The sequence below is a fragment of the Aquarana catesbeiana genome, linkage group LG07 (assembly GCF_042186555.1).
Source record: "Aquarana catesbeiana isolate 2022-GZ linkage group LG07, ASM4218655v1, whole genome shotgun sequence".
Taxonomy (NCBI): domain Eukaryota; kingdom Metazoa; phylum Chordata; class Amphibia; order Anura; family Ranidae; genus Aquarana; species Aquarana catesbeiana.
The window spans coordinates 313,326,601-313,351,487 of NC_133330.1; the positions used below are offsets into that span (position 1 = coordinate 313,326,601).

At 43.1% G+C, this 24,887-nt stretch overlaps 2 protein-coding genes across 15 annotated transcripts in view; one reads left to right on the plus strand and one right to left on the minus strand.

Moving 5' to 3' along the window:
• The window catches only part of FUBP1 (far upstream element binding protein 1), a 124,736-nt gene that overhangs the window by 81,733 nt on the left and 18,116 nt on the right, over window positions 1–24,887 (plus strand). The gene's annotated exons all lie outside the window — the stretch shown is intronic.
• Window positions 1–24,887, minus strand: part of NEXN (nexilin F-actin binding protein) — an 88,834-nt gene that overhangs the window by 49,792 nt on the left and 14,155 nt on the right. For 7 of the 10 annotated variants that reach the window (XM_073593697.1, XM_073593699.1, XM_073593698.1 and 4 more), the window contains exon 2: window positions 3,372–3,454. In XM_073593697.1, coding sequence (XP_073449798.1) covers window positions 3,372–3,398 — 27 coding nt within the window. In that variant the 5' untranslated portion in view covers window positions 3,399–3,454. Of the gene's footprint in view, window positions 1–3,371; window positions 3,455–8,420; window positions 8,569–22,904; window positions 22,932–24,887 lie in introns of those variants that run through there. The other 3 variants (XM_073593696.1, XM_073593691.1, XM_073593695.1) reach the window with 3 other exon arrangements.

The following is a 24,887-nucleotide window of genomic DNA, read 5'->3' on the forward strand; positions in this document are numbered from 1 at the left end:
GTAAATTAGGGCCTCGACTTATACTTGGAACGACTTATACTCGAGTATATACGGTACTATTTGAAGATGTACACATATATAGCAGAAAAGGCCACAGCATTGCCATGTATAAACTAGCAATTCATTAAAGTGTTACAAAACCCAGGACCCTGCATTCACTATATCTGGTCTCCCACAGTACACAGAACAAGCAAATGCAATTATTTTAGTAAATATAAACTGCTAAATGCCTTTTCTCATCAGCAGTATATAGCAGTCTTGTGACTTCTATCAGTGTCTGGTTTAAGCTTGTAGGAGGAGTTTTCAGTCTCTTCTGATTGTCCTATGAGGCTGTAGGACCCCTGATCCTCTGTCAGGACAGTGCTGGTTGGCCCTGTGCTGATCACATGCATTCTAACAAAAAAAAACCCTCTAGCAATACACACCAAACTGAGCATGTGCAGACTGACTCCAAGGGTCTGTTCTATCAGCAGATAGATTGGAGACAGTGGAAAAAGGGTAGGATCAGAGAAGACAGAATCAAACAGCCTTTTTACACAATGCAGATGATTAACCCCTTAGGTTCCACAGTGAGTAAAACAAGCATGCTTTACTGCATATACAGACTGATTTTACTATTGAGGGTTTATTAACTCAATATGTTCACTCTTGTGCCTTACCTGTAATGCAGCTGCACACAATTCTGTGGCATGATTTGGAGCATTGTACAGTATTAGAGAAAAAAAAAAAAAGCTATGCATGGGGGGAAATTTAATAAAAATTATGCACACAGAATGTGGTGCTACTGTGCATAGTAACTAATCGGCTTCTAACTTCAGCTTGTTCAATAAGCTCTGACAAAAAAAAAACCTAGAAGCTGTTTGATTACTATGTACAGCTGGGCCAGATTTTCTGTGTACCAGTTTTAGTAAATTTCCCCCATGGCGTCTTTGGGAATTTGATGTCATACTGGCATAGTGTATATCAAAACCCACATGCACCCTTTCCAATAACATTCCTGTGTGCATATGTAGAATATATGTCTAGTATTACCACACCTGAAATACAATCTGTAAACAATTACAAAATACTTTTAAGGGGGCCCAATACCCCTATTGAATACTACCACTTGTGACTTCCTTCTTTTTGTCCCAGTACTATGGAGCTAAAAACAATGGTGTTCATTTACTAAAACTTGCTGGGGAAGAACCTTTCCTCTGGTGACCTCTTTTACTACATGCTAACCACCATACATACAGTATATATATATATGTTGCAGCCATGTTCTTGGTATCTTATCCAAGTGGCTTTGTAGCTGCTCAATCACTTTTACGGTACCAAGAAAGCCCCCCACAGTGAGTCCTCGCTCCTCTATTCCCCCCCCCAGGGGGCATGGGACCACAGTAAATGTCCAGAATCACTTCACACAGAGGAGATGGAGGAACATGCAATAGTCCTAGGGCCATCATTCACGTTTAACTCTACACTGACATCCTGTAAAGACTTTTAAAGCGTTGCCTAAGAAATTTTTTACGTACCGTAGTTTGTTACAATTTCTCAGGTGCTTACAATTTTGACATGTTTGATATCCATTTACTTGACACAACATCATCTTTTCTATTTTACAAAAAAAAAAAAAAGCACTATACTGTGGTAGTGTATTATATTGTGTAAAATGAAATAAAATTCATTTGAATGTATTTTTCCTGAACATTTGCGTATGATAAAGGGCTGCACAGATATCATGTGACATACAAAATGGTAGAAACCACCATATTATTCACCAAGGTCTCTGCTTTAAGAAAATATAATGTTTGGGGGTTTTAAGTAGTTTTCTAACAAAAGTGCTGTTTTAATCACATGAAAACTGGGCCAATTCTGACATTTCTCACATACATACAGCGGGTAAAATAAGTATTGAACACATCACCATTTTTCTAGGTAAATATATTTGTAAAGGTGTTATTGACATGAAATTTTCACCACGTCGGTAACAACCCATGCAATCCATGCATACAAAGAAACCAAATCAAATACGTTCAGAAATTAAGTTATGTGTAATAAAATGGAATGACACAGGGAAAAAATATTGACCGAAATGTAAAAAAGTATTGACCGAAATTAACTGAAATGTATTTAATATTGGTGCAAAATCCTTCCTTGGTAATGACAGCTTCAAGAAGCCTCCTGTATGGAGAAACTAGTCGCCTGCATTGCTGAGGTGTGATTTTGGCCCATTCTTCCACACAAATCTTGAAGATTCAGTGGACCTCTTCTATTAACTCTGATATTTAGTTCTTTCCATAGATTTTCTATTGGATTCAAGTCAGGTGATTGGCTGGACCATTCTAGCAGCTTTATTTTCTTTCTTTGAAACCAATTGAGAGTTTCCTTGGCTTTGTGTTTGGGGTCATTGTCTTGCTGAAATGTCCACCCTCGTTTCATCTTCATCATCCTGGTAGATGGCAGCAGATTTTTATCATGAATTTCTTGTATTTCACAGGCTTGTCTAAATGTGCGGCAAACATTAAACAAGCTTCAGCAATGGAGTCTTGCGTTGTGAGCGTGCATACAGGCCATTGCGGTTGAATGCATTACTTATTGTTTTCTTTGAAATAATTATATCTGCTAATTCCAGGTCTTTCTGAAGCTCTCCACAATTGGTCCTTGGCTCTTGGACAACTCTTCTGATAATTATTTTCACTCCTCTGTCAGAAATCTTGCAAGGAGCATCTGGACATGGCCGGTTTATGGTGAAATTATGTTCTTTCCACTTCCAGATTATGGCCCCAACAGTGCCCACTGCAACATTCAGAAGTTTAGGAATCCTTCTATAAACAATGCCATCAGTATGTTTTGCAACAATAAGGTCTTGAGAGAGCTCTTTGCTTTTACCCATCATGAGATGTTTCTTCTGTAACACATTGGTAATGGGACGCCTTTTTATAGTCCATCAGTTGAGACTGATCCAGCTGATATTAATTTGCACTGACATGGGCAGGATTGCTTTCTAATTACTGATAGATTTTAGCTGGTGTCTTGGCTTTCCATGCCTTTTTGCACCTCCCTTTCTGGATTGCATGTTAAAGACGTACTAAAAATTTCATGTCAATAGCACCTTTAGAAATATATTTACCTAGAAAAATGGTGATGTGTTCAATACTTATTTTTCCTGCTGTATGTACTGTATGTGTAAACATTTTATATACACATTAGTTTGGACTATGCATTCCCTAGATGTTCATTTCAGTTATGGTTAGTAACATTTCAGTGATTCGTTACACATCAGTTCCTGAAAGAAAATGAATACAGTAATTTTTAAAAAGTGAAAATGCTACTCTAAATTATTATTATATATCCATTTTCATGTTTGGTAAATTTATTGTACCTACCTCAGCCTTTTGAGCCACGTCATTCATGATTATTATCCCTTCCCTTCTGTTCCCCCGGAAATTAGATTTTTTTCTCACTCAGCCTGAAATCATACAAAATACATCATGTTACGCTTTTTCATTTCCTGTTTACAGATGTAGTCAGTGTGGCTGGGCCCATTCTTCACACACAGAATAACAATAAAACTTTGTAAGATCCAAATGCCTAAAGAACCAGACACCCAAAAACTTAGCCAAATTGGGAATGTCTGTGAACATCATTAAAGTATACCTAAAGGCAAAACTTTTTTTTTTTGTTTTGGATAGAGTGGAGATGGATTGTTCCCACTTGTCAATTTGTATTGCTGTCTGTGCTCCCCCTCTCTGTTTGTCTTTCCACCAAACACCAATGTAAGTAGAATTCTTCCCACTGACCAACAATGTAAGGAGCATTCTTCCCACTGACAAACAACGTGAGGGGCATTCTTTCCACCAGCTTAATGGGTCCCTTCTTCCACATACCACTAGTGTAATGAGGCCCTTCTTCCAATGACCACCAGTTTGATTGGGCCCTTCTTCCACAGATCACAAATGTAATGGGGCCATTCTCCCAATGATTACCAATATAAGGTGGCCTGTTTCCCTCTGACCACCAGTCCCTTCACTAACTGCAGGGGACACTATCTACCTTTTTTATGACCTTAATTATTTTTTATTTTATTACTATTACTGAAAATGATTTTCATATAGATTTGGTGTCAAATATGTAAAGTATGCCACATTACGTATTCTTTTATTTATTCTTATAGTTCAGCTGTTCACGATAATGTACCATGAGTTGTGGATATAATTATTACACATCAGTCCCTGCCCTCAAGGAGCTTCTAATCTAAGGCAGCCTTGACCAAACTTTTTACCCTAGAGGCAGCCTTGAAATAATTCCCCTACTAAAACCAATTTTTTGGAGGTCAGTGGGAAAATGACTCTTACATTGGTAATCGGTGATGATCACAATGCCACTACAAAATTAAATAGGGCGCACCGGCATAGTGCATTATCCCACAATGTTTATTAAAACTGAAACAAGATAAAATATACTCAAACACCTAAATTATATTCGCTCATCTAGCTATTTGTCCCATCCCCCTCATCTAGCTATTTGTCCTGGACCCAGCAGGCTCCTCAGATGAGGTCCCCCTCATCTGTGAAACCTGCCGAGTATATTTTTTCTTGTTTCAATTTTAATAAATGTTGTGGGATAATACACTAGGCCGGTGTGCGCCCTCTTTTTGTTTTTCGTAGTGGCTACAGGTGGTATTCCTGTGAAGTGGAGTCTGCATTAGCACTAGAACCAGGCTACACACTTATGCACAGGAGTTTGACTCGTTTTTATTTTGGCTTATCATCACAATGCCACCCTTAGGCTCGCCATACACCCTACAATCTGTACAACCTCCTTTAAAGGGGAAAAAAAACATTCGCCGGGTGATGTACAGTATGTACATTACAAGGATTTTAACAAACTTTTATGTACATTTCTACCTTTTGTTATTCTGAAAAAAATCACTGTTTGTCTGTGTCCATGTGAAAAGCAAATCTAAAGGGAGTTGTTTCATAATTATCAACCAGCTGCTGCACCTGCAGGGCTCTAATGAGGAAAATTGCAGGGTCTGCATCCTTTTAGACGTGATTTCCTATTGGGAGTATCTCACCAAAAATGAGATGCCAGAGGATGCCGGAAATCTGACTTGTATCTTAGTGCAGATTTCTGGGAAAATCAGTGAGCCAATCACACAAGCAGGAAATAATTTTTCTGGGGGCGTTCTGTATACATTCTGTGTACAGAACACCTCCAGATAGCCATATTGCATTTTACAGAAAATGACAGAGCTGCAAATAGAAAAGGAAAGGTAATTTTTAACCACTTGCCTACTGGGCACTTTTACACCCTTCTGCCTTCTGCTCTTTGGCCAATTTTCAGCTTTCAGCGCTGTCGCACTTTGAATGACAATTGCGCGGTCATGCAGCACTGTACCCAAACTATATTTTTATCATTTTTTTTAAGATTTCTTTTGGTGGTATTTAATCACCAGTGGGTTTTTATTTTTTGCTAAATAAACAAATAAAGACTGAAAAAAAAAAACCAATAAACATTTTCATAGTTTGTTATAAAATTTTGCAAACAGGTAATTTTTCTCCTTCACTGATGTGTGTTGATGAGGTGGCACTGATTGGCAGTACTGGTGGGACTGCACTGATCATCAGTGTACATGTCCCTTTTACAAAAGCCGGTTATCGTCTCTCTTCTCCATCAGCAGCTGCTGGTTGCTTCTTTATCTCAATATGTGTTTAGCAGTGTCCGGAGGACACTGATCACAGAGCGCACCCCACAGCAGGTGAGCACGATGACGGGAGGCCATCATATGATGGCCTCCCAGAACTAGCCGACTGTGCTGTAGCCGTCATTCGGCTCTAGCGCAGTCGGCAAGCGGTTAATAACATTCAATTACAATATGACTTTTGTATATGCTATATTGTTTTTTTCTTTATTTGCTATTTTTTTTCCCCTACGAAAGTGGAGTTACCCTTTAAATTTACTAACAGGTATGTAGTGCAAGGGTCTCCTTGGTTGGATACAGAATGCTGATGTAATAGTATGGACAATTTAGACAGGAGTAATTTAACGATGGCACTGTGCAAACCACAATGAAACGATGAGATGTGACCAGCACTCAGTTGCAAATATATACTCTTCTATTAGTGAAATTTCACATCGTTCAAATAAGCCAACGTTTTGGGGCCATGCAGGGTCCCTACCTCAAGGCGACTTAGTAACCACTATGTCACCTTGAGCAAGGGACCCTGCATGGACTTAAACTTGCTTGTTTTTAACCACTTGCCGCCCGCCATATAGCAGAATGACGGCGGCAAAGTGGTTTTAATAACCTGACTGGGCGTCATATGACGTCCTCAGGATATTGAGCCGCGGCGTGCATCGTGGCGATCGTTGTTGATGTGTGTCAGTCTGACACCCCGCAACACCGATCTAGGTAAAGAGTCTCTGACGGAGACTCTTTACCACATGATCAGCCGTGTCCAATCACGGCTGATCACGATGTAAATAGGAAGAGCTGGTGATCGGCTTTTCCTCACTCGCGTCTGACAGACGCGAGTAGAGGAGAACCGATCGGCTGCTCTCCTGACAGGGGGGGTCTGTGCTGATTGTTTATCAGCACAGCCCCCCCTCGGATCCTACCCAGGACCACCTGGGAAGCCGCCCAGGACCACCAGGGAAGCCGCCCAGGACCACTAGGGAAACCAGCCACACTGGACCACCAGGTATGCCCCCTAGACCCCCAGGGAAAAACTAATCAGTGCACAGGCAGCTGCCAATCAATGCCCAGGCAGCTGCAAATCAGTGCCCACTCCAATGCCTACCACTGCCAGTGCCACCAGGGATGCCTATCAGTGGTGTGGATCAGTGCCGCCTATCAGTGCCCAGCAGTGCCACCCATAAGAACCCATCTTTGCAGCTTATCAGTGCCTATCAGTGCCACCCATGAGTGCCCATCAGTGCCGCATATCAGTGCCCGCTCATTGGTGCCACCTCATCGCTGCCGCCTTATCAGTGCCCATCAGTGAAAGAGAAAACTTACTTATTTACAAAATTTTTAAACAAAAGCAAAACTTTTATTTTTTTCAAAATTTTTGGTCTTTTTTTATTTGTTTCGCAAAAAATAAAAACCGCAGAGGTGATCAAATACATCCAAAAGAAAGCTCTATTTGTGGGAACAAAATGATAAATATTTAGTTTGGGTACAGTGTAGCATGACTGCGCAATTGTCATTCAAACTGCGACAGCGCTGAAAGCTGAAAATTGGTCTGGGCAGGAAGGTGTATAAGTGCCCTGTATTGAAGTGGTTGAAGATGCAAGCTGCAAAGACTTATGCCGCGTACACACGACCGGACTTTACGGCATACTTGGTCCTGCGGACCGGAGTCCGTCGGACAATTCGATCTTGTGTGGGCTCCAGCTGACTTTTTTCCCCCAAAAGTTCGACGGACCTAGAAATGAAACATGTTTCAAATCTTTTCGACGGACTCGAGTCCGGACGAAAAGTCCGCTCGTCTGTATGCTAGTCCGACGGACAAAAACCGACGCTAGGGCAGCTATTGGCTACTGGCTATGAACTTCCTTGTTTTAGTCCGGTCGTACGTCATCACGTACGAATCCGTCGGACTTTGGTTGATCGTGTGTAGGCAAGCCCGTTCATTCGTAAAGTCTGTTGAAAAGTCCGCCGGACAAAGTCTGCCGTAAAATCTGCTCGTGTGTACGCGGCATTATCCTAACCAATCTGTGAATTTAGAACTCTCACCCTAAATGCTTCTTCTACCCAGGAATCTATTACCAGGCCCGGATTTACTCCCTTTGCCGCCCAAAGGCCGGGTCCTTCAATGCCGCCCCACACACACACACACACACACACACACACACACACACACCATCATTCTCGTCCTTTATCGATGACTGCAACAATAGATCAATTAAAAACATATCTCCACTATATACTCCCCCCTCTATCATCTCTATATACACCCCTCTATCGTCTCTATATACTCCCCTCTAGCGTCTCTATATACACCCATCTATCATCATATACAGGCAGGCTAGGACGGTATACAGGCAGGCTAGGACGGTATACAGGCAGGCCAGGACAATATACAGGCAGGCCAGGACGGTATACAGGCAGGCCAGGACAGTATACAGGCAGGCCAGGACGATATACAGGCAGGCTAGGACGGTATACAGGCAGGCCAGGACGATATACAGGCAGGCTAGAATGGTATACAGGCAGGCTAGGACGATATACAGGCAGGCTAGGACGATATACAGGCAGGCTAGGACGATATACAGGCAGGCTAGGACGGTATACAGGCAGGCTAGGCTCTAGCCTAGGGGAGAGAGAGAGAGAAGGTGATGATCATGAGGAAGAGAGAGGGGGAGGAAGAAGGTGCATAGCACAAAGGGGCGGGAACAGAGAGGGGGGTTATTCTGGGGGTCTCCCTCACCAATTATGCTCTCCCTCTCAGGCTGGTCTCCCCCAGGGCTGTGGCAGCTATTGTTTGAAAACAGAACTCCTCTCACAGCACATTACAGTGCATTGCATGCATGTGGCTGGAGTGTGGGCGGGCACAAATGGGAGGCGGAATATTGGATTGGACAAGCAGTGCAGTGAGGGAGGGGTTAGGAAGACAGTGGAGACCGAACACAGCCCGACTCCTGCACAAGCTAGCTGGCTTTCCACGCTCTCACTGTGTAACTGTGACAGGATGCCAGAGGCTTAATCTCCACTCCATACAAGTCTTGCTGCCTGGGGGAGAAGACGCTCCTCCCGCAGCTGCCCACAGACTCCGCCCCCTGCTCTCCTTTCTAGTCAGAACAGCTTGTTTATCCTCATCCCCGCCCTGCTCATACAGAGCTCCGAATGATGTTAGTGCAGCGGCGCCGCCCCTGCACTACTGCCGCCCCGAGGCCTGGCCTCGGTGGCCTTGTGGAAAATCCGGCCCTGTCTATTACTGAGTGGTAGAGGAAGTGAGAATGACAAGCCCATAGCCTATAACATTAAAGAGTCAGCTATTCCAACTTTCATATTTTGGCAAGTTCCTTTTTAATTGTGTCTAGGCAAGGAAAACTGCTTATATGAAAATGTATCGGTAGGTCCTAAAGTAAGCAGGATGGTTTTTTTTTACAGACAGTTTAGACTGTAATGGATCCCATGGTCTTCTTTAGAAGGTCAACTTTTTTTTTTTTTTTGAGCTAGCCTTTAAGATTCAGACAAACAATTATTTTTATTAGAATTTAAAAAGATGATGCTCTGCACACATGTTCATGTATCTGTGTTCTGTATCTTGTTAGTTGGGTCATGTTCCCAATCTGAAATGTTATCAGAGCTAAGGACTAAATTCCTCTGTTATCTCCTGCAGCATGAATTAATACCCATTCTGTTACCATCACTCCCACCAGATTCCTGGCCCCCTGAACCCTGTCACTCTCCTGCATACTTATTATTTGTGCTTCTGCAAGTTTTATGTTTAATGTACCGAATGCATGTTGTGCTGAAGAAGACACCAATGGTCATCAGTTCTCAGAAGTCCCAGTGCTCTGGTCTGACTTCACTTTGTCCAGTGCTGTACCCAGGGCTGCTGTTAGAAATCACGGGGGCCCTGTACAGCCTATTTGACAGGAAGCCCCCTCCAAAAAAAATCAAATGATATTTTTGATAAAATGCCATGGCCGTGATGCTATGCTTTGCAGCCATGGCAGAAATTATACCCTCATCGATCAGTTGAATAGCACTGCAAGCACCCCGCAACTGCGTGCAAAGCACACAGTTGTAGTGCGCTAGTGTGGAATTAAAGCAGGCAGTGAGCAGCCATATAATATGCCTCCTTACTGCCTGTCAAATGCTCTGTGAAGAGCTTTACAAATGCTGACTGCTTTTTTTAACTATTTTTTTTACATGTTTTAACTGCCCTGTTAAAGAGACCTTTGGTAAAATATCAGGGGTCTAAACAGACCTTTTAAGATACATTTTAAACAGAGAAAGGGGCTGAGGGCAGAGATTCATCAGTCCCTTTCTCTGCCTATTTATTTACTGCCCTGGACAGTAAATGAATAAGAAGAGCTCTGAGGCTTCCTGTTCATTTACAAACACAGTTTACTATGCTTTAGTGATGACTGGATACAGGAGCGATCTGGACCAATCGCTCTTGGTGTTCATTCAGAAAAGGAAGGGGCTGGTAAATGACATGTTTTCTGGCCCCTCCTCTCCATCCTGAAACATCCCCCTGATTGCCTGCAGCAGCTGCCGGGAGGAGAGGAGGGAAGCCGACAGCGCTGCGGGAGGAAAGGGGCACACGGGAGGGCCAACAGCAGGTAAAAGGGGGTGCAGATTCTAAAACCGATACCCCTGCAGAAGCTGACAGTGCTGCAGGGGGATCCATACCTGTCAGCAATAAGGCTGTATAGCTTGCCCTCCTTCTCCCTAAGCACTCCCTTTTGAACTGATGGGGCCCAGTACAGGAGAGCCAGCTTTACTGCCTTATCAGCGGCCCTGGCTGTACTATGTACCAATGGTACAGTATTGTGATTCAACTGAGGCATAAGTATTAAACACTACCCTTCTTTGTACCTTCACATCAAGGATTGGATGCTGTACTTTACTTAAAAAGTGCCAGTCTAATAAATAGTGTGGAGCACATTGGAGCTTGGGGTAGCACAGTGGCTATGTTTTTATCACTTCTACCTAGCAGCACTATGGTCTTCGCTTCGAATCCCAACCACAGGACTACCTGCCTGGAGTTTGCATGTTCTCCCTGTGCCTTTGTGGCCTCCCAGCCCAGACAAAGTGTATCAGCAGACTCTCCAGTCTTCGGAAGAAAGTCCTAGGGATGTGTATTACGGAAGAAGTAGAGATATTTGGAAAGAAAGATCATTTTTAGCAAATTGACTCTGCCAACAGGGGTCAATGGAACGCCAAGCAGCACATCTAGCCGTAAGCTGTGTCATGAGTGGTCGCAAATTGTTATCCATGTAGTCCTGGACTTTACCGCTAATTTTGATCCCCAGATATTTGAAGTCATCTACCCATTTGAGCTGCGGGTGTGGCACCCTAGAGGTCGAGGGGTGGAGCGGGAAAAGAACCGACTTGTCCCAATTAATGCGAATCCCCGAGTACCCACTGAATCGGTTAATCAGATCCAGTGCAGTCTGCAAAGGGGATGACGCATCTGCTAAGTAGAGCAGAGCATCGTCCGCATACAACGATAACGTCTCCTCAATTGGACCTACCTGGAGACCCTTCACACCAGGATCATCCCTCAGCAATATAGCCAGGGGCTCCATCGCCAGAGCAAATAGACCCGGGGAGAGGGGACATCCCTGTCACGTGCCACGAAACCATTGGAACTTCCCCGATAGGCATCCGTTGGTACGTATTCTAGCTGAGGGGCCATGATATAGCATGCGGAGCCATTTCGTGAAACCCGGGCCAAACCCGAATCGCGAGAGCACTTCCCACAGGTAGCCCCACTCGTCGGAGTCAAAAGCCTTCTCCACGTCGAGTGAGGCCACCGTTCCTTTAGTCGCCTCATCTGCTCTGTCTATGTGGGTATAAAGGCGTCTGATATTAATGTCAGTTCCTCTCCCGGGCATGAAGCCTGTTTGATCCCTGAACGGAGTATTTCTGAGTGCATCCGGACGCCTCCGGGTGTCACCGGCGCCCCCGCACCTCTGGCCAAATGCGGTACTGCACACTGCAGAGACTTGAATCCTGCTCGTTTTGCAACACGAGGCAACACTCTCAAACCGAGTAAATTTTTTTTAAGTAATAGCTCGTATTGTGAAACTCTTGTTAACCGCGTTACTCGCAGTCTGAGGTATTACTGTAACTGTAATTAATTACGACTGGATGTAATGTTGTGTGCCTGAAGACAGTTTAGGCCTCTTTTACGCGGGAAGGCAGACAGGGGGTTAAAACAGATGGTTGACCAATGGTTTTACCTCCCCCCAGCCGCTGAGCCGCAAGTTAACATGGTCAGCGGCAATGTTAGTGAACACTACTGTGGTTGCAGTGCAAAATTTATACCAAAGGTCGCATTCAACACCGCCACCAGACATGATCCATTCATGTGAATAAGGCCGCACCAAAACCGCTCTGCAACCATGTGTAATGCATGCCGTATCAGGGTGGTGGACTTTTAGTGGTTAATATGAGCGGTGAGGAGGCAATACTTCACCTCTGGGCCACCTCAAATGTCCCCGAAAGGCAGTCTATGTAAATAGCCCTAAAAGTGTTGAAAGGGCATGTTTTTAGAACAAAACTATCCATATTTAGAGAAAAAAAAACAGTACAGGTCCACAACGCGCACCCTGAAATAAAAACAAAAAGCAAAACAATGCATGAATCTCAAATATAAACTATGTTGTCAAGAAACCCTTCTCTTAACATTTTTTTGAAATTACATAAAGAATGATTAGAAAAATCTTTTTCTGGCACTGCTCCAAAATACCACTCACTTGGCGACTGAAAATTGCAAGAATCAATTTATGCTACGTTTATACAGACATGTATGTGATATAGGGACCCTGTCATAAGTTGGAGTGTCTCTAGTTCAATTTTAGTGTTTGCAGGTAGGTTGTAGCAAGCCTGAGCTTTGTTATTGTTACCTGGGCTTGTTGGGTTTTCCCTGAGTCCAGGGACATTGTTTGCCTCTGTCTGCTACTGTGAGTGTTCTCTAGTGAATAGAGTCATTAGATACAATGTTGTAGGTTATGAATATTTATTTCACAACACCAATAACAAGGAGGTTTATGACAGTGATGTGAAGTGAGGGAGGGAATAAACATTTAGGGAGCACCCCTCCTTCATTTTTTATATTCTCTCCTCTCTTTCTCTATCTTTAGTACCCTTTCTGTTTTTCATTTCCCCATCCCTGTGTTCTTTTTTGCCACACATTTGCCAACTCCCCACATGCGCATACACCATGTGCAGCAACCCATCTCATCTCCTAAAAGATTATAGTTGACACAGACCCTGGAGTATAACACTGCAAAGCTTCTGTAGAACCTACCCTTGTAACACCTTTGGGTATCAGGCACACCTTTATTGCGCACACTTTGGGCTTCCTCATGTGGCTGTGTCATGAGAACTCGTATATACAACATCATTTTGGGATACCTGTTTGAGAAGAGTATATTGTATTTGGCATGTGATTTATAATACTGTAACCTTCCTTTTTACTGTTTGTTCATATACTCTCACGGATGTGTTTTCACTTACTGTTATTTGCCTACAATACACCGGTTTATTGTCTTGAAAAACTCCTAATGAAAAAAATTATTACGGAAAAAAAAATTTAGATTTGAGGAGACCTTCTACAAAAGTCCTTCGCCCCCAGGATTTGCCTGGAGAGTATGTTATTGTGAGGGATCCTGGTTTTTGCCTTCTGAGCTCCTGCCTCCCAGCCACCTACCTCTGCCTCCCAGGCCTGCTGCCTAGGGAAGACACAGTTTTAGGGCCAAGCCAAAGGATAGGAACTTAGTCTATGCTAGGGCCTGGGAATACCAGAAGGTAGTTACTAATGAGCACCTTCAGAAGAGTTCTGTTCAGTTTAATTCTGGTGTCAGGTTAAAGGTCCACAACTAGGGACTGATGGTCTCGGCTTAAAGGTTCGTTATTAGCCTGTGAGAAGGGCCGAGGGTACCTGTGATATAAGGTATTACTGAACAGAGGGGATTTTTGTTGGTGCTTTTGGGTATCCTGTGGCCCCCTAACCCTCTCTCCCTTGGACACTGAGCCAGGAAAGATGACGGAGTGGATGTCTGTGTTATGGTCACTTCTGGTAGGTCAGTAAGTGTTTTGGAGCAGCTGTAGGCCAGATCACCAGTAGAAAGGCTAGGAAGATCCATAAAATCCAGCAGTTCTTTTCAGGGATGAGTGCTACAGTAATACGACATTACCAATGGACGTAATTACAATATGATTCCAATACAGACCTAGACAATTAGACATGATGATTATAAAGAAAAGGAAAAGACAGTGGGTGCATCCTTCTAAGTGAAGATTTATTAAAATATAAGGTTAAAATGACAATATGCACTCACATGTGATGAGATAAAAGTAGGCACATCATCCTGCAATGCATAGATCACCACTGGACAGTCCCAAGAGCGTATGCAGGGTTCGCCAGAGAAGCGACCAGGTGTTGCAGATTAATGGCAGAAAGCAGCTGTAGAGCATATGCAGAGCTCATCAGGGTAGTGACCAGGTAATGCAAAGTGATGCCAGGAAGCAGCTGTGGATGTATGGATGCTAATAGGGACAGCATGGAACACATAGCGAAACCAGAAGTCCAGTAGCGGTATTGGAACAGCGTAATGATGTCAGATGTGTGGGCCTGGCTACCGGTTTCGGGGTCATATAACAGCTCTCTCTAATGCCTGATGATGGAGGGATGTCACGGAGATATATAGGGGGGGGGCATAGGCATGCCAAATCTAAATATTTTTAAAAAACACAATACGGCATATCATACCAGAGACAAGAAGCTGCAGATATGTAAAAAGAGAGGCATGCGCAAACCAGATTATAAATTAAAAGGCATTACAGCATGTAATTACAAGGGGAACGGGTCAAAATGAAAACAGGACTGAATGAATAGAATAACGGAAATTACAAAAATACATAGTGAGAAACTCTGGCATCTCTGGAACAAGAATGAAAACAAAATTTTCCCAGTGGTACACAGACAGCAAAAATAAACTTTCAGGGGTTTGACCTTTCCCCATTTAATGTAGTGCTGGGGGTGATGTCAATATCCTTTAGGCGATATCCCAAGGAAATCTGAACACCCCAAATCTCAAAAGGTGTTCCTACAGCCCCTCAACATGACCAAAGACCCCTTCACACTGGGGAGTTTTGCAAGCGATATAGCGTTAAAAATAGCGCCTGCAAACCGTCCTAAAACAGCTGCTCCATTCACTCCAGTGTGAAAGCCCGAGGGCTGTGTGCTTAGGATCTATAATTAAGAGGACTGCAGATCATCAAAGAAGGAATGATGCGGGTATATGAAAAATAGAAAATGCTTTATTGAAAAATAAACACTGTGTTTGGCTCCGGTCTCCAAGGTCTGGTTTTTCACACTGACATCCCCAGCATTACTGCTATTGTGGACCTGGCACTGCCTGCCATTCCTTCACCGATCACTCTTACTTCGCATATGGGATACTTATTGATTTAATGTTAAGGGTTAATTGAAATTAATTTATTCCCCCTATACTTAACGACTGAGGTGTAGCTTATTAGCTCCCCTATTTCTCTTTGTTATATATGTTTGCTTAGGATCGTTGTTATGTTAGAAGGTGAACCTCTGGCCCAGTCTGAGGTCCCGAGCTCTGTGGAATAGGTTTTCACTGAGGATATCTTTGTACTTTTCTCCATTCAGCTTTCCCTCAACCATGACCAGTCTCCCAGTCCCTGCTGCTGAAAAGCAACCCCACAGCATGATGCTAACACCACGCTTCACTGTTGGGATGGTATTAGGCAGGTGATGAGTTTTCTGGTTTTCTCCATTTATAATGTTCAGAACTGAGGCCAATCAGTTCAATCTTGCTTTCATCAGACCAGAGAATCTTGTTCCTCACAGTCAGAGTCCTTCAGGAACTTTTTTCCAAACTCCAAGTTTCATGTGTTTTGCACTGAGAGACATCCATCTAGGCACTCTGCCATAAAGCCCAGATCGGTGGAGGGCTGCAGTCATGGTTGTCCTTCTGGAACTTTGTCCCATCTCCACAAAGGATCTGTGGAGCTCAGTCAGAGCGACCGTCAGGTTCTTGGTCACATCTCTTACTAATGCCCTTCTTCCCTGATTGATCCGTTTCTGGTCGGGTGACCAGCTTTTGGAAAAGTCCTGGTTTGCCAGATGTCTTCAATTTCATAATAATGTAGACCACTGTGCTCTTGGAAACCTTCAGTGCAGCAGAATTTTTTTGTAGCCTTCCCCAGATCTGTGCCTTGCAATAATCTTGTCTCTGCAGGCACCTCCTTCGACTTTATGGCCTTTGCTCTGATACAGTATGCATTGTCAGCTGTGAGGCCTTTTATAGAGGTGTGGGCCATCCAAATCATGTCCAATCAATTTCATTTACCACAGGTGGACTCCAATCAAGGTGTAGAAACTACTCAGGCAACGATCAAGAGAAATGGAAGGCACCTGAGCTAAAGTTCAAGTGTTGTTGCAAAGGGTCTGAATAATTATACCAATGTGATATTTCAGCTTTTCCTTTTTCATACATTTTCAAATATTTCTAAAATCCTGTTTTCACTTTGTCATTATGGGGTAGTGGGGTTGATTTAATAAAATTGGAGAGTGCGAAATCTGGTGCAGCTGTGCATGGTAGCCAATCAGCTTCTAATTTCAGCTTGTTCAATTAAAGTGGTGTTCCGGCCGAAATTATACTTTTTAAATAAAAATACCCCTATAATACACAAGCTTAATGTATTCTAGTAAAGTTAGTCTGTAAACTAAGGTCTGTTTTGTTAGTTTATAGCAGTAGTTTGTTATTTTATAAACTTACAGCAGGCCGTGGCCATCTTAAGTGTGGGCATCTGAAGCCAGACTGTATTTCTTCCTGGATCTCATCCTTACAGATCTCGCACATGCTCAGTGCAGCACAAGCAGTGTAATAGGTTTCAGGTCAGGTTTCCATAGCAATGGCAGTATCAGAGGAATTTGCCGCCCTTTCCCAGAAGGCATTGCAAACAGGAAATGATGCAATAGGCCACGGCCAGGGAGGAAGTGAAAAATGAATACAGCAGATGTACAGTAGGTTCTGAGAAAAAAAATAAAAAAAATATCCAATTCGTTTACAGTGCCCAGTTTGGTGAGGGATGCTGAAGAGTTGTAAAAGTGGGTGGAACTCCAATTTAAGCTTTGACAAAAAAAAAACTGAAAGGTGATTGTTTTTCTTATGCAGAGCTTCTCCAGATTTTGCACTCTCGAGTTTTAGTAAAATAACCCCACTGAGTGTAGATGAAAGAAAGAAAAAACATGAATTTAAAAATAAAATAAAATTTAAAAAAGTGAAGGGGTTCTGAATACTTTATGAATGCGCTGTGGAACACTACCTCATTACTAAATCAGGTCATAATACAACAAAAATATAAGAACAACAATGCACCCAGTTGTCAGTGCACCATTAGAGAATAAATGACAACAGCAAACAGGTCTCTCCAATTTAGAAAAGGTTAACAGGGGAGAGTGTGTTATTTGTTGTTACAGCTGATAGACAATAATCACTACAGGTCATCAGTTACTAATACTGTGAAGAGGTCAAAACAGTCCTAGTTGCAGCTGGTCTATGGTGGAACAGGTGGACCAGACTTAAGCCTGGTACACACGGTTCGATTGTTATACGACTGAGCATCTGTTTTTTGTCAAAAGCACGTGTGCAGGATTTTTTTCTAGCATAATAACTATCCGCGAATTGTTGTTCCACAAACACGAACATAGTGACGTACTATGAGAGTATAAAGAGGAAGTTAATTTCTCAAGCGCCACCCTTTGGGCCCCTTCTGCTAATTTCATGTTAGTAGAAGTTTGTTGAGCGTTGATTCACACTTTTTTGTTAAGTTATTTTTTATTTGGATGACAGATAGCATCTCTAATTTAATTTGTGTTGTTTTTCTTTTTTCTGCACAATAAAAACCATAACAGCCATAATATTAATATTATTTATATCACTACAAAACAAATGCCTTTTAAAATACGTTTGCCATAACTACATCAGTATCACCAGCAAAGCAGCTTCATTATTAACCCATTAAAGAAGATGAGCATGTGCGCTGCATTTTGACATTTCATCATTTGCTGTGTCTCGAATGTTAATTCTCGATTACGAACGGTAGTGTACAAGACCAAACTCTTCCGGCTCGTTGCTTCGTTCCGATCATGCGTGTTTGTACTTTCGACTTTTGTGTGACGGATTTCTTTACTGACCATCTGAAAATCAGACGTTGAGCTGTCCTTCGTCAAAAATTTACTAGTCCTCTCATCCAGCTTTTGTCTGCCGAAAAAGTCAAATCGGCTGTCGAAAACACCGTACTAACGATCCGAAAATCCGCAGACAGCTCTCGTCTTACGAATTTTCCCTTCTGATTTTCGTATTGTGTGTACGAGGCGTAAGTCTTGCTGTCACCATATACGTCACTTCACAATCCTACTAGGCCTATACTAACCATTCCTACAGATACACATTCATTTTATAGATAGACATTTACAGGCTCATAACATTTCTTTTAAATAGCCACAAAGGATATAAATGCCCTTTGTGTACATCAAATGCTTCTGTAAAAGCAGCAGTGATGTCATCACTGTGCTGTACATAGCCTGTGCAGAGATATGTGGGAGGGACCCCATTCATAAAAGTTCCTGCATTATTATCACTTAAAGGATCATTAAAGATAATTTAAAAAAAAAAAAAATAACTAACATGTTATACTTACCTCCACTGTCAGCTCGTTTTGCACAGAGTGGCCCTGAACCTGGTCTTCTGGGGTCCCTCGACGGCTGTCTCAGGTCCCCCTCGCAAGGACTCAACACCTTCATGCGAGCTCCCTCGCATGGTGTTGAGTGCTTGCAGGCGCGCTCCCGTGATACAGCCGGTGGCCATAGCCGCTCACTGTATCACTCGGCCCCGCCCCCCCGGCGAGCCGCATCATTGGATGTGATTGACAGCAGCGTGAGCCAATGGCTGCACTGCTTTAAATCTATCCACTGTAACCAATCAATGGCCAGGCTGAGCGGCAAAGAGGATGTCGGGGGCGAGTGCGGGACTTACGGGGGGGGGCTGGGGGTGTCGGTATTGTCGGATGTTTTGTTCACCTTAATGCATAGAATGCGTTAAGGTGAAAAACCTTTTACCTTTACAACCCCTTTAATGCAGCATGTTTTAGGTGGGAGAGTCACCTGTCATTTATGCGCCTCTCCTCCATTCGCAGAATGTGTTGCATTCAGTGAAAGTAATGCAAGGACTTTTATGAATGCAGACAGAAAGGGGCTGACAACAGTCAGGACTTCCTCAATGTACTTCAATGTTAGGCCCAAGGCAATTATCCATGCAGTGCTGGAAGTTCAGCACTGTGATAAGGACCGGCATCACTGGAGTGAAGATTTCTACACTAAGGAGCAATCAACATGGTGTGGGATTCACTTCATTACAGAGTACTGCGATTAAAGCTAAAGCCAAAAAAAAAACAGTTTTGAACTAAACTTCAAAGCTAATTAAAATGAAACCTGGGCCCACTTAAAGTGGTTGTTAGCCTAGGTCAGTGATGGCGAACCTTGGCACCCCAGGTGTTTTGGAACTACATTTCCCATGGTGCTCATGCACTCTGCAGTGTAGGTGAGTATCATGGGAAATGTAGTTCCAAAACATCTGGGGTGCCAAGATTTGCCATCACTGGCCTAGGTTCACACCGACAGCGGGATTTAAATTGTGCGAGTTCAGCTGACCTCCCACAGTTTAATTCCCACATGTCAGTCCGACTTTGGGGGCAATTTCAGAGACATCTGTGTGGGTCCCTGCACAGATGTCTATACAAATCACACCCCAAAGTCACCAAGAGTAGTACAGAAACTACTTTTGGGAATCGGTGCGGTGCCGCAAAGCCAGCGTCGCACAGATTCAGAGGGTGCTATTTCTGGCAATAGCCGCCGATTTGGCATGCGATTTGACATGTCACATGTCGCATCAATGTGAGCAATGTGAACCTAGGCTAAAGGCTCAAGGTTTTTTACACCCTAATGCATTCTTTGCATAAAGGCAAAAAACCTCCTCCGTGCAGTAGCCCCCTAATACCTGAGCCCGATCTTCCTCCAGCGATGTGCACGAGAGCTTTGGCACTCTGGGGACTCTCTCTCCTCATTGGCTGAAACAGCCATTGGCTCTTGCTGCTGTCAATCACAGCCAATGAGGAGAGAGAGGCCCAGCCGCAACTCCGTGTGTGAATGGACATGCAGAGCTGCAGCTCGTGAACGAGCCTGTTTGGGTGTCCCCATTGCAAGCTGCTTGCTCTTGGGACAGGAGTAGGTTTGCCACCTCATCTCTTTAAACCAAACACATTAATTACACAGGTTCTGATGCTAATTTAATGTGAGTTTAATTACCAGCCTTAATCAGCCACAGAACTTGTGTAATTAATATGTGTTCAGTTTTATAGGGATGAGATTTCAATCCTAGGCAGGAGGGAGGGTCCAAGAGCGCTGGTGAGGGACCCAAGTAGAGGAGGATCATGGCTGCTCTGTGCAAAACCACTGCACAGAGCAGGTAAGTATGACATGTTTGTTATTTTTTTTTTTAAAAGAAGAAAGACTTTAATATCGCTTTAGATGAGGACCTTTTCAGTTTTAAAGTTCCCACAAACATGACATGATCATTGTGCAGTCCAGCGATTGGATTATAAGTAATTGCTTATGTGTACTATGCTACCTGTGCAGAGAGACCCTGGCCAATTGACCTTGGGCAAAGAACCAAAAAGCCAGGTTTTTCTCACCCAATCATTTCTTGAGATTAGGCTGTCTCATGGTGTGTCTGCATGGTACATAAACATTCGTGCACTAAGATTTATTCTGATAAACAATAATGGTTGCTTCTCCTGACCTTCATCTTGTGGAGGTGGCCACTTTAAACTGACAATGGATTAAATAGCTCAATGGCCATTTTAAAACAAACCTATCACTAAAAATACTTTTGTCCTAATAAAGCCATTCATGAATGTGGGCCATAAAGTTGACAGAATCAGACAATAACAGTTTATTATTGTTCAATATAACAGTTCTGTGCATGTGACTGTTGCCAGAGCATTGATCATGTGATTTGCTGCCTACACACCACTTGTAAAGACTGGGTCTCCCTATGTGTTAGAAATTAAGATGGGGCTACCTAACTGCGATAGGCATGAATAGATGACAGAGGCTTGAAACACACTATTGAGTTTTTTCCATGATGGGTTCTCCATTGAAATCAACATATCAAAACATATTTGAACACGTGTTAAAACACACGACTATAACCATTGGCGCAAATCAATGCATTTGACTTGCGTTTTAAAGCCTAAGTGCAGCTAAAATGAAGAAAAAAAAAAACTGAAAAATCAGCACAAAGGACATAACATGCAGTCAATAAGATGTGTCACTTGTACAGATTCCTCTTCTTTTAGTAGAAATCCTCCTCTGACCCTGCCCCATTCACACCGCAGTATTCTTATGATGCAGTGGGGGTTAATACAGGCTCTTATCAAGAGTACCCAATTATGCCCTCCCGTTCCACCCAGCTCGTTCATTCATAGGAGCCGTACTACAGCATCTGTGAATGAAACATAATGTATGAATGGAGGGGGCAGAGCAATCTAATAATTCACCATCATCCATTCATAGAAGATTGCGGTGCTGGTCATGGATGGAGGTGGGGTTAAAGTTAACAGAAGGGGCATTAGCACAAGGGACACTTCCTACTGACTGTAATGCCCTGTACACACGGTCGGACATTGTTCGGACATTCCGACAACAAAATCCATGGATTTTTTCTGACGGATGTTGGCTCAAACTTGTCTTCCATACACACGGTCGCACAAAGTTGCCGGAAAATCCAATCATTCTGAACGCGGTGACGTAAAACACGTACGTCGGGACTATAAACAGGGCAGTAGCCAATAACTTTCGTCTCTTAATTTATTCTGAGCATGCGTGGCACTTTGTCCGTCGGATTTGTGTACACACGATCGGAATTTCCGACAACGGATTTTGTTGTCGGAAAATTTTATAGCAAGCTCTCACACTTTGTGTGTTGGAAATTCCTATGGAAAATGTGTGATGGAGCCCACACACATCGGAATTTCTGACAACAAGGTCCTATCACACATTTTCCATCGGAAAATCCTATCGTGTGTACGGGGCATAAGTTATAGGGGGGGGGTTGTGGAGAATAATGGATGGTTCGAGAAGGGGAGGTGAAGGTTTGCTTTAACAATATTCCACATAAACAAAATGGATTTCTATGATTTTTTTGGGCAAGAATGATCCTTGTAGTTTGGCTTTAGGCAAGAACAATTTGGTTTTGCAGTGTGCCCAAAACTTTTTGTTTGTCAAAACACGACCAGATTAAACTGTTGATCCAGCTTTCACAGACACCCCACTACAATAGGCAAACCATAAGCCACGTTGCAGTAAACTTCGGCTTCCAAATTCAATAAAACAAAGGCCTGTGTTCCTGGCATGGACATCCAGACTTCTACTGCCAAAAAAAGGAAAACATAACATATATATAACGTGCAGCTTCTGGCTGAAACACAGAATTTTTTTTTCAAACTTTTTACATTTAAATAGACCTTCCTCTTTTCAGAATCCATTTAGGTAATCTGTTTGTTTAGGGAGGGTGACAAATACAGGCAAACCGTTTGTGCTGTGTGATTACTAGAAGGCTACACAACTGTTTCCCAGCGAGTAGAAAGGTCTAGAAAAACAGAAGCTGACATGAGGGGACGGAGGGGGTCTCAGCTGTGTGAGGCTCAAAATAGCCAAACTGAACATAAGTTTGTACGCCGAAGTCTCGTCTTTCAGACGTGGCGCTGTGCCAGGGCCAGCAGACAGCCGTAGAGTTCCAGGAGGCTCCTTGCATTCTGCACAATGAAAAAGTACAAGGAAAGTATTGCATGCAAACACGAGAGTCTAATATGTTGCTGAAACAAGACTAAAGGAAACCTGTGCTAACATACCTGGGCTCCATTGCTGACCTTTCCTTCTGAAAATGCTAGTTCCCTGGCTGTGGACAGTGGCTTCCATACTTTCCAAGGCACTGACCTTCAACAAGTGTATTGGATTGACAGCATTTATGCTTATTCCAAGTAATTGGCTCAGGAAACACTAAAGCCATTCGAGCTGTATGAAAACCAGGCAAATAGCATGTTCAGAAGGTAATCAGCAACAATAGCCTACCCATTTCTCTCTGCACAGGTTGCTTGTAGAGCACCTACTGGAAACAAACAAAACCAACCCTTAAACAAATACTGCAACTGAGCTGGAGTCGATAGGCCAGTGAATTTTACATAATTTACAGCTGCCAGATTCAGCAAGCTTTTCACTGTGCTTCTGTGTGAATACAGTATCTCACAAAAGTGAGTACACCCCTCACAATTTTTGTAAATATTTTATTCTATCTTTTCATGTGACAACACTGAAGAAATGACACTTTGCTACAATGTAAAGTAGTGAGTGTACAGCTTGTATAACAGTGTAAATTTGCTGTCCCTTCAAAATAACTCCACACACAGCCATTAATGTCTAAACTGCTGGCAACAAAAGTGAGCACACCCCTAAGTGAAAATGTCCAAATTGGGCCCAATTAGCCATTTTCCCTCCCTGGTGTCATGTGACTCATTAGTGTTACAAGGTCTCAAGTGTGAAAGGGAAGCAGGTGTGTTAAATTTGGTGTTATCGCTCTCACTCTCTCATACTGATCACTAGAGGTTTAACATGGCAAAGAACTCTGAGGATCTGAAAAAAAGAATTGTTGCTCTACATAAAGATGGCCTAGGCTATAAGAAGATTGCCAAGACCCTGAAACTGAGCTGCAGCAAGGTGGCCAAGACCATACAGCAGTTTAACAGGACAGGTTCCACTTAGAACAGGCCTTGCCATGGTCGATCAAAGACGTTGAGTGCACATGCTCAGCGTCTTTGGAAAATAGGCGTATGACTGCTGACAGAATTGCTGCAGGGGTTCAAGGGGTGAGGGGTCAGCCTGTCAATGCTCAGACCATACGCCGCACACTGCATCAAATTGGTCTGCATGGCTGTTGTCCCAGCAGAAAGCCTCTTCTAAAGATGATGCACAAGAAAGCCTGCAAACAGTTTGCTGAAGACAAGCAGACTAAGGACATGGATTACTGGAACCATGTCCTGTGGTCTGATGAGACCAAGATAAACTTATTTGGTTCACATGGTGTCAAGCGTGTGTGGCAGCAACCAGGTGAAGAGTAAAAAGACAAGTGTGTCTTGCCTACAGTCAAGCATGGTGGTGGGAGTGTCATGGTCTGGGGCTGCCTGAGTGCTGCCGGCACTGGGGAGCTACAGTTCATTGAGGGAACCATGAATGCCAACATGTACTGTGACAAACTGAAGCAGAGCATGATTCCCTCCCAAACATACCTCCAAGACGACCACTGCCTTGTTAAAGAAGCTGAGGGTAAAGGTGATGGACTGGCCAAGCACGTCTCCAAACCTAAACCCTATTGACCATCTGTGAGGCATCCTCAAACAGAAGGTGGAGGAGCGCAAAGTCTCTAACATCCACCAGCTCTGTGATGTCATCATGGAGGAGTGGAAGAGGACTCCAGTGACAACCTGTGAAGCTCTTGTGAACTCCATGCCCAAGAGGGTGCTGGAAAATAATGGTGGCCACACAAAATATTGACACTTTGAGCCCAAAATGGTCATTTTCACTTAGGGGTGTACTTTTGTTGCCAGCTGTTTTTAGACATTCATGGCTGTGTGTTGAGTTATTTTGAGTGGACAGCAAATTTACACTGTTATACAAGCTGTACACTCACTACTTTACATTGTAGCAAAGTGTCATTTCTTCACGCCTCAGTGTGAAAGGGGTCTAAGATTCAATCTGAATTTTGATTTTTCAACATTTAATGATTTGCTGGAAACTTCTATTTAAATGTATTAAAATGTTCACTGAATTTTGCTGCAGGTTTTAGAAATATGAAATCAAAGAGTGGTTATAAAGCACCACACATACCACAACTATAATCAAATGCAAACCATTTTTACAGCCTGCCAGATCATTTATGTTTACATTTTTTATGAAGGAAAGGATATGAATCTTTCAATGCACATGCACCAATAACAGCTGCTGGACACATCTGATCATCGCAGGTCCCGGTGGTACATTTGAGAAGGGCAGACGTTACAC